The sequence below is a fragment of the Coptis chinensis genome, chromosome 6 (assembly GCF_015680905.1).
Source record: "Coptis chinensis isolate HL-2020 chromosome 6, ASM1568090v1, whole genome shotgun sequence".
Taxonomy (NCBI): Eukaryota; Viridiplantae; Streptophyta; class Magnoliopsida; order Ranunculales; family Ranunculaceae; genus Coptis; species Coptis chinensis.
In genome coordinates this window covers 99,245,142-99,255,371 of record NC_141461.1, presented here as the reverse complement: position 1 = coordinate 99,255,371, position 10,230 = coordinate 99,245,142, and the positions used below count along the sequence as shown (strand labels likewise).

General features: G+C 36.7%; 1 protein-coding gene and 1 pseudogene across 1 annotated transcript; one reads left to right on the top strand and one right to left on the bottom strand.

Annotated features, from left to right (window-relative positions):
• Positions 1-5,710: 5,710 nt before the first annotated feature.
• LOC147496057 (zinc finger CCCH domain-containing protein 24-like) lies at positions 5,711-8,289 on the bottom strand (annotated as a pseudogene).
• Positions 8,290-8,365: 76 nt separating this feature from the next.
• LOC147496056 (ubiquitin C-terminal hydrolase 12-like) lies at positions 8,366-9,332 on the top strand. Its single transcript, XM_086568516.1, has 5 exons — positions 8,366-8,387; positions 8,484-8,633; positions 8,760-8,907; positions 9,009-9,151; positions 9,220-9,332. Coding segments are annotated over exons 1-5 (465 nt in total). The 3' UTR covers positions 9,222-9,332.
• Positions 9,333-10,230: the final 898 nt, after the last annotated feature.

Genomic DNA, 10,230 nt, shown 5'->3' with positions numbered 1-10,230 from the left:
ATTCGATTGTTATCGTTATTGAGTAACCAACAAAGTTGGGAATCCCATTGTTTGGTTCTAAAGATAGCTAGCTAGCAAGAAAGTTCTCTACTTAAGTATACTATATCCAAGGTTTATCTCCAAGTTGAAAAAAAAATATTATCAGATACCACCTTAAAATATAATATATAAGTTTTCGTATTAATATTAACCTATCAACTTGTCAAATGAATTAAAAAATGGAAACACAATTAGAAATTAGCACCTGCGACCACCCCAGCTAAAAAACATTGTGAATCGCAAACATGCCCAAAAATTAAATCATTACTTTTATGTAAAAGCTTATTAACCTGTAATAAATTATTTCACATATAGCATCATCAATTTTTCTAAACTGTTGAGCACTATAAAATCAGAAAGAGTATCTGTGCCATGAAAGAGTGGCATACTTAATTAAATGTTATGAGATATCATATACATTTTTAGCCTGATCATTCAAATATGGCTAAATTAACATTCTTAGCCTTAACGTTCACTTATGGCACCCAAAAAAAAAGTATAAATTAAAATAAAAATGTCTATATGGATCAAGAATAGGGAGTCATGTTATGTTGTTTTGGACTGCGAGAGCAAGAGCATATCATCACATTCTGGTAGAGTTCTTTCAAAGTTATAACATCAAATAACATGTACATTGACCAACTATATCCAATACCAACATCTGGGCAATCACTTTGCCATTCAATTAGGTCTACACACCATAGCATAAAGAAATGTCTAATTAATGATAATCACATGTCTAATTCGACAGAAATTTTGCGTTCCAGACGGTGTACAGTACAAATTCTTTGCTTGACAGTACAATTAAGATGACTAGTAAACAACACGTGTAATACACGTGATTGAGAGCTAGTATGTGTTATCCTATCTTTAGATATCTTTATATATATATAATAGCAGTCTCTTTTCCTGCTCTCTGAGGGTGTCCACGTAGGCAAATTTTAAGTACCCTTTTTACTCACGAGAAATCAGGATGGATTGAGAAAAAAGTGGAGAAAAAAACTGTGATAGATGTCTCCCAATAAATTCCTCTACTCATAAATACGAATAAAACTTTCGCCGAGAACAAAACACTAAACCCCAACAAAAATTTCCTCTATTCTTCACAAAAAAACGCACCCCTACTTTTCTATCCTTTCTCCACTTTCCTTGGAGGGCTTGATGATCCAATTATAAAGGGTTTTCTTTGGTTTTGAATGATCGGTTGAAAAAAAAATTTGAAGAGCTCTCAATGAGACGAAGAAGGAACTCTCATTGATGAACTCTCATTGATGATGAAGGTAAGAACGCTTTGATATCTTCAAAAAGAATAATAAATTTTTAGCATTGCAAAAATGTTGAAGTTGCAATGGAGATGTGGTTTGTATAGTTAACTTTAATCTAGACCAACAGTACAATACTAGGTCTAGATTAAAGTTTGCTAATCTAGGGTTTTCCAGTATAGTAGAGTAGATATATATGTGTTGTATATAATATAATTTACCACTTATTTTTTGTTCATGGCTATGCTACAAGTATAAAACCATCTGGGGCTCTGGGCATCTCGCAATGTAAAGTCAAAACCTAAAAAAGGGTTCAGTGTAATCAAAGAGATGATGTTTTCTGAATCAATGATTGGGTCTTTTGAGTTGGGCTCCTTGCTTCCGCTCTAATTCTCGTGAAAGTGAAAAAAATTGCATTAGCCTAATTTGTGACTCTCCAGTATGGACTCTCTACCTGTCCTCATATACAAGTAATATCTAACCGGTCATGATCTCTATAATATCAGGTATGTCTTATCTTTTTCAATTCTTTTGGTAGATCTATAAGACTTATTTATTAGCAGCATGAGGTTTACAAAATATGCATCATTTGCGAGGCAAGCCTTGAGATTGTTGCATATGTTGGTAGTACCAACCTGGTACCAATAACACTGTTAGTTACAAAATCAAGGATTAGATATTTGATTGTAATTCTTTCTAGCCACAGTTGAGTTCCTGTACATGTTGCATTGTATTTGAGTGGTTTTGAACCATTACATGCAAGCGATTTTGTTTCCAACAATTAATGTTAGTTGTTGCTCTAGCAATTAACACATTTTTGTAATACAATTGAATGCTTGAATTATACACGAATAACAACTTCTAATATTGGATGCATGGTTCATTACTAAACCCTCTTCTTCTTTGCATCAAGCTAATAATAATAATGCCGGTAAAGCCTTTGCCAAGCAGCTTAATTTTGTGCACGGAATCTCATCCCCTTGGAGGGGAAATAGCTGTGCAGAAAGCTTGGTTAAGTTTCCTCCAACCCCACCTTCAGCACTAATATATTGGGGGCTTTAAGGATCGATGCGACGGTTTGTTGCAATTTGTTTCCCTTTTTGTTATTGCTGCCTCTGCAATTGGTCAGATGCAACTTTCTAGGAGTTCACAAATTGATCGTCTTCTAGCCCAGTCAGAAACTTTGGCTAGAGAAACAGGTTACATACAAGGAATAGAGTTCATCAGTCGAGATAACACTTTCTACATTTATTCTCATGCAAGATATGTAGAAATATTTATTCATGCTGGTGACTTGATAAACATATATTATTTGGCTACTCGAAGTAGAAGTTTCAACCTTTTCGTTTTACATTGGTTAATGTTTTTCATTGACAGTCCAAAAGCTGATTAGCCTGTGTGGATGGGAATCAAGATGGGTTCTTAACGTTCCAGACTGTGAAGAACACTCCGCTCAATCAACTAGAGACGAATGCTCCTTTGGTCCGAATGCAAACTTATTCTGCCCTTCACATCATCCTGGACCTATCAAACATGCAATCTCTGCTTCTCTTAAAAGAGACACGAGAAAGAAAAATTAGTTTTTCCTGAGTCAAGATCTGAATCTAGGTCACCTATGTTGGATTGTAGCTTATGTGGCGCTACAGTCAAAATCTAGGACTTCCTGACTGTTGATCTGAATCTTAGGATTGTTGGGGATTGGGCAGCCTTCAGGAAGTGAGGTTGGTGATCGCAAGGGGACCAAGTACGCATAACCGGAACATCGAGGGTGGTGGGAGTACAGTTGACAGTCCACAGTTGCAAATGCAGGAGGCTAATAATGTAGAATGAACTGTCATTGAATGATGCATTCTCAATCGCTGAATTAATCCCAAACAAAACAGCTGAAGCCAATCTCGCAGGCTTATTTTTCAAACTTAGTCGAGGAAGAAAGGGTGTTTCGAGTGATGAATTAGATGATTTGGATTTAGATATAATCTTGAATTTAATCCTTCGATCTTCCATGTATTGGTAGAATATTGAAAACAGGAAACACACGAGTAAAGAGAGTGAGTAGTTTAGGTATGAATCGGTTTTCTTCTTATTTATTTTTGTTACAGGCAATGTCGCATTACGGATATGAAATAGTTCAGACTCTTATCGTGGATATTGAACCTGATGAGCATGTGAAAAGAGCAATGAATGAGATCAATGCAGGTTAGTGGTTTTACTCAATAAGTTGATGACTTTGTTGAAAAGTTGATTTTTGTTAATTAGAAGCTGGAGAGCACAACACACGAGATGACTGTTGGGTCGTAATTGATTGAAAGGTAATTTCCCGTGAGTAGTAACTAACAAATCTTTATTTTCCTTATTAGTCTTTAACTCTTTATGTAGATTGGCATTGTTTTGATTGTTTGTTTAGACATTCATTGGAGTTACACAATATGCTATCAATTCTCCGTAAAACCAAAATGCTATACACAATATGCTATCAATTCATATTAGTAAGGGATTCACACCATGCAACTATTAGAAACTACGAATATACAATTATTCCCCTAAGACCACTTCTCACCATAAATAAATTAAACAATAAAGGAGGGTATATTTATGACCCTAACATGATTCTTATTAGGTAGATGCGAGATAAGAGTCTTGGATCATTAAGCCTAGATTTTCTATATACGAAGTCTTATGACGAAAGTGCTTCTTGAGAGCTAAGGGCACAGAGTGAGTTTTAGATTAATGGTCGCGAACTCAAGGCTCGATTAAGTAAAACACATGGAGGGAAAATAGTGGAATACCAAGTTACCAACATTTCAAAACATATTATCAATGCCAGGAAGAGCTGTGGTGCCATAACAGGCCATTTAGAAATACGCTCATCATAATAACCAAGAATATCATGTACTCAAAGTGTGAAGGTTGCAAGTTAGAGGCATAAAGCACATACGCTGAAGAAATTCACAAAGGGAGAATCATCGGGAACATTTGCAACGGCAGAGGACGTTGACGATGTTGGTTCCAAAGAGCCCTCCATCACAACCATAGTTGGGATGACTTCTAATTCCTCAAACTCACTAAGTATCAAAGAAGAATAAATGGTAAATGATATTAGAAAAAAAAATCAACTGAAGGAGAACTAATCGTTAATGTGAACAGAAATATCAGTTAGAACTTAGAACTACTGATGACTGAGGAATAACTTTAGTTGTCAGGACTAAAAACGTTTTTGACATACACTGATAATCTGGGCAGTGGATTTACAACTTCCTTTATTATAGGTAATCACTAAAATTCTATTAGCCTCGGCCGCGCCATATGACTTGATCACACACCCTTATTGGTACAATACTACTTCATCGGTAAGGATCAATCAAACAGAGTAAGATTGCAGATAAGTAAAAAAAACATAAAACAGAAAACACAGCAGATAATAGCTTGGTGGGATTCCCACAACAGACTCCAACAACCCAATACATAAAATCTTTTTGGCATACAAACAATTGCTCTAAACTATTTTACAATGAGATTGAAACGTGCTTCGATGTATTTAGTTTGTGATGGGGCCAATCAGCTGGCCCCAATAAGCTTAATACAGAATTTCAGGGTTCTCATGCAAGTCAAGATATAGCTTTCAATCTAGAACATTTTTAGCAGAAAGTCAAATAATAGCATAAATGTTGTAATATACAAGTGTAAACAAAAAGAAAGTCAGAAGAGATAAACATAAACTATGTTCTTTTTTCAGTTTTTCCCTTCTCACCTTTTGTTTGAAGGTACTTTTGGCTTTGGAGGAACTTTGGAGTATGCATTGAGAATCCTGAATATAAGAAAAACAGAAAGAATGGAGTTAAAAGACAAAGATATTTTATATGGACCCATCCGAGCCTTACAAAAGTCTGAAGGTTGTAGGTTCTTCCTATGGATTTATGGACTTGAAGTTGGATTCTAGATTGCAAATGAGCTACTGATACTGATTTCATAATACACAACTTTTACATTTTTCTTCATTTTGATAAATAGAATGCAACTGCACTCTAAGATCAAACAATTATTCACGGCATGGTATGCATTATATAGACTCTAAGTGTAAGCACTATGGGACATGAAGGTTTATCTATTCTAAAAGACAAAATTACTCAAATGAATCGCTTTCATTTCTAAAGTAGGAAGTTCTTTAAAAAACATCACATTATTTTATTTTATTAAAATTGACAAGATATATAAGTTGTAAATCGAGACTTTTTGAATTTGAATATCACTTTGTCTTTGCTAATTTCAGGAAAAAGAAGCGATGTTGAGGATTATTTCAGTTACAAAAAGTTTAAACGTTGGAATCTTATCGAGTTTGTTTTGGAATCTGCTTGAATAGGTACTATTTGTCTTTTTCATTGAGCATGATATCACTTCAATACTGTTAAAATATTTCATTTAGAAATTTGAATTCTTTGTATTCTACCTTTTCCATGTTGTATATATAATTTTCTTTTTCCAAATTCTGATTCGAATTTGGAAATAAGGATATGGCTGCATAAAAAATAAGCCTTCATGAGTATCCAATTTCTACATATTAATTTTGCACTGCCTCTTCAAACCTATTTTGATGTATTATTTGTGCTATGTCTCAGTCGATCTAGAAATCTTCAAATCCATCAAAAGACTTTTATTTCTAGCTTAGGTTGGATCCAAGATCACGCGAATTGAGCATGTGCTGTTGAAGTTTCTCACGTTGAGAAAACACAGCCCTAGCGCTCATTGGTGAGATGGGTTCCATGCTTCTTGGTGACATTCTTCCGGAAGTGTGAGACCACCAAAAGAGGCCTGTAAGAGAGGGTGATCAACATTTTTGGGGAGAATACATTTGTGTTTATCGGAGAGAGCATGCTCATTCTTCTTTGGAATTGATTGAGGAGAGCTGATTTGTGTGATGGCGAAAACATGCTAGATGACATAGCCCGATCAAAATACGGGAGATGAGGACATCTCGCGACCAAGAGGTCTTCCAAATTTGATGGTGCTAGAGATTTTGTACAAATGGGGCGGTTGGCAGATGTAGGAATTAGCCGTGGTTGAGAGAAACATGATAATTCATTGAGGAGTGGCGATGTTCTGTTGTGCTTCAAATTCGCCAACAAGCTGAAATCATCGGCTTGAATATCTCTTGCGTTAAGGGATGATCTGAAACGACTAGATCGAGATTGCTTCGTGAAGATGCAAGGTAGGAACATTTGGTTGTGGCCACGCCATGGATAAGTGTGAAATGCCACCGGGTGGACGGAGACATCGGTGGCGTGAAAGGATTAGGTGACATGACGAAGCCGAGGACGGGAGGCTGGCGGCAGACTCAAGGCAGCAACCATTTCCATAGCAGCAGATGCAAATTGAACGGGGAGAAGGAACAGTGAGCTGTGGACACATAAAAAGGACGAAGCTCTTGGGCCAGGTGCGCAGAGAAACACTCTTTGCATGCAACCCGCACCATCCTTGCAGAGGCGTGTCCGACATGCGGGGTGAAGCCAACACTCAAAAACTCCATGAGCATAAATCACCCTCACCGCGACGCTCCCTTCAGGAACTCGGGCAAGGAACACAACCTGTAGTGAAACTTCCTTGGGTCTCTTCTTCTAGCATTTTCACGGGTGAACAAAAGGACACTCCGCCCCGGTCATTAGAATATGTCCTTGAACAAGGCGAAATTCATCGATTGCATAAATGTCGTTCTTAATGTCGGGAGTGATGGATCAAGAGGGTATTCTTTCTTCTCGACATCAAAGAATTTTGGGAGATCATTGTACTTTGTCATTGGCGATGAAGTCGAATCGGGCGAAGATGGAGATCCATTCTCCGGTGATGATGAGAGCGCGGAGAGTTTGAATTGATGAAGCTGTTATAATCCTTAGATTGTGTTCCCCTTAAGAACCAAATGATCCATTATTGGTGAGGAGTTCTTCAAGTGCAATTTTCATATCAGGAAGCTTGGGAGAAACATTTTATCAAAAATTTTGACCCGTCTTTGCACTTGATAAGTTATTTTGATATATAGTATTTCTCATCTGCAGTGTAAATGATACTGTACACGATAAGCTAATGACACATAATTAGTAGAGAGAGAGAGAGAGCCTTGAGGTTGAATTTCGGTACTTTGTACTGTAGGCACGCAAGTATCGCTCGAACAAAATCAGTCCAGCTAGCTACTTGGTGTTACTGTGTTTGAATTAGAAGTTGCTATTTGTTGGTCCCCCTAATTGAGAATTTGAGATAAAATATCCCAGCTGTAAGCCATGAGCCACCATAGAGGACTGCACCCAAATCGAACAACCAACTCATTTTGTGTCCACGCTAACATTTCATCCATCAGTTTTTCTTCAGACCATAGACTGATGTTTTGAGAATGCTCATTACTAAACCCTCTTCTTCTTTGCATCAAGCTAATAATAATAATGCCGGTAAAACCTTTGCCAAGCAGCTTAATTTTGTGCACGGAACCTCATGTCCTTGGAGGGGAAATAGCTGTGCGGAAAGCTTGGTTAAGTTTCCTCCAACCCCACTTCAGCACTAATTGGGGGCTTTAAGGATCGATGCGACAGATGTTACAATTTGTTATAATTTACCACTTATTTTTTGTTCATGGCTATGCTACAAGTATAAAACCATCTGGGGCTCTGGGCATCTGGCAATGTAAAGTCAAAACCTAAAAAAGGGAAAGCAAAAGCGCAGAAGAGTAAAACGGCTATAACAAATGGACGACCCAAACGTTTGGCCAGAAGAGTGAAGTATATGCCAATGCAGAGGAAAAAAATTAGGTGGAGCAAAAGAAACGCTAAAAACAGGTAAATCCAGAAATCAACAAAGGTAATAAGTCTAAGAAGGGAATGTGTTGGTCTAAGGGCAGAAGGACACATGTCTATTACTCTTATTGGCTTAAATGGTCTTAGGTTTACTAGATCTCCAAATGATGGGTGTGCGCAAAGGCAATTTAGAGAAACGAAACTTCTTCTTCCATCTTACTTCCACGTTCTAATATCATTTTACCCAAATGTTGCCTTTGCTCTGAAGCAAGTTACAGTCCACACTAATCTATGTCAATTGAGATTTGCCAAGGTAAGCAGTTTATACTTGCTTAGTATAACTTATTTCAGTTTAGGATAAGATATAGCATGTCTATGTTTAATAAATTGAATCTTACTCTTCATGTAGAACACAACACCAATTTAGTGCAAAACATCCCCGATTGGGGATTTTGGAATTTTATTCCTCTTAGTGAGCTAAGGGACCCTGACAGAGAGTTTCTTCTTGATGATACTTCAATTCTCGAGGTGGAGGTTAAGGTCATGAAGTTTTTTGATGGTACGTTTTTGTTGATTCATATTAAACTTTGATTCGAAGCTAAATATTTTCTCATAGATCGAAGAGTTTAGACACTGAGAAGGGTTTTCGTGTTTTGATTTTGTCTTTTTCTTGATTGATGGATAGTGCAAGCTGCAACAACTGCTAGCACTGTGGTCATTCGGCACACTATTGATCTTCCATTGTCAAGATTCACATGGATTGTTAGAAACTTTTCTCAGTTGAATAATAGAAAGTATTATTCTAACATCTTTCTAGCTGGCGGTTTTAAATGGTATGTTATTTTCTCTCCCTCTATTTAATATCTTTAGGCCGCTGGAAATATATGTTATAATCAGTTCTTTTCGTTCTCTGATCAGTGCGTGTTTTTGTTAGGAGAGTGCTGATTTTTCCAAAGGGGAACAATGTAGATCATTTGTCTACGTACCTAGATGTACAAGATTCGTCTAATTTGCCTGATGGTTGGAGTAAATATTCTGAGTTCAGTTTGTCAGTGGTTGATCAAGTGCACAACTATTGTTCGTATTAAATTAACTATTTCGTTTGGTTTGAGTTCGTATTAAACTAACTATTGTTTGTTTTCTAGAAAATTGCCAGTTTCATAGAGTCATAGGTATTTCTTTCATCGAATATAGATGTGCTCATCTTCATTGGCTTCTTCATGGATCTATCCCGAAGTACCACCTTATTTACCACAAAGCCCTGGTGTACTTTTCTTTCTTTAGACTGTTTATTTTTTTTCCTGAAGTTTGAGTTATTGGGTTTTGGTTTTTGGGGTTTTCTTGAATTGGGTGTGGATCTGAGATCCTCTCTCCTCCTTTCTGTCTTATATTGGCTTCCACAATTCAGTAGTGCATCTAAGATCCTCTTCGTGAACAGGTTGTTCGATAGACTACTGCAAACTTTTGTTGTAAGGGTTCCACTTCGAGTATGAACGTAACCGTGCTGTTCCTGGAACCTTTTCCTACACTATTTTTGAAGCCTATGCCTCAATATCATGAGGTGTTCTTTCAAACTGTTCTTCCCCTCAAATGAACCCGATACATGGATACTAATGGGCATGTGGTCGATTTGGATGTCCAGTAAGTTCTGCTCCAACTTTTCATTTCAGAGCATTGCTTCTCATTTTAATGATATTATATATTATTGTTCGCTTCAATCAAGATAGATTATAATTCTCTTTAAAATGGAATTTTGTGGACCGAGACCATTTAAATTGGTAGCTGGCCAACTATATATGATCTGCTCATTGTTTTAAGTTTGTGCTACACACTAAGATTGATGGCCTGGTATGTTCGATCATTAGAGATAATACAAAAGGCCCTTCTAATCATTCTAGGATTGGCTATGTCTCATTTTGGTTCAGATTAGAAACTATTCATTTTCATCTATATAGTTGATGTTTCTTCTGAATTTGCTTTACCAATTTTGATTACATATGTTTTATTTGATAACTTTGTATAATTTGTTTTACTTGGTTGAGCAAATTTGAGATTTGATTTGTCTTTCCTAATTTATAGTTTTCTTGGTTGAATACTTACTTGGATATGGGAATAAAAATCTAGAGCATATTATGGGAATCACGTGATAGGTGACA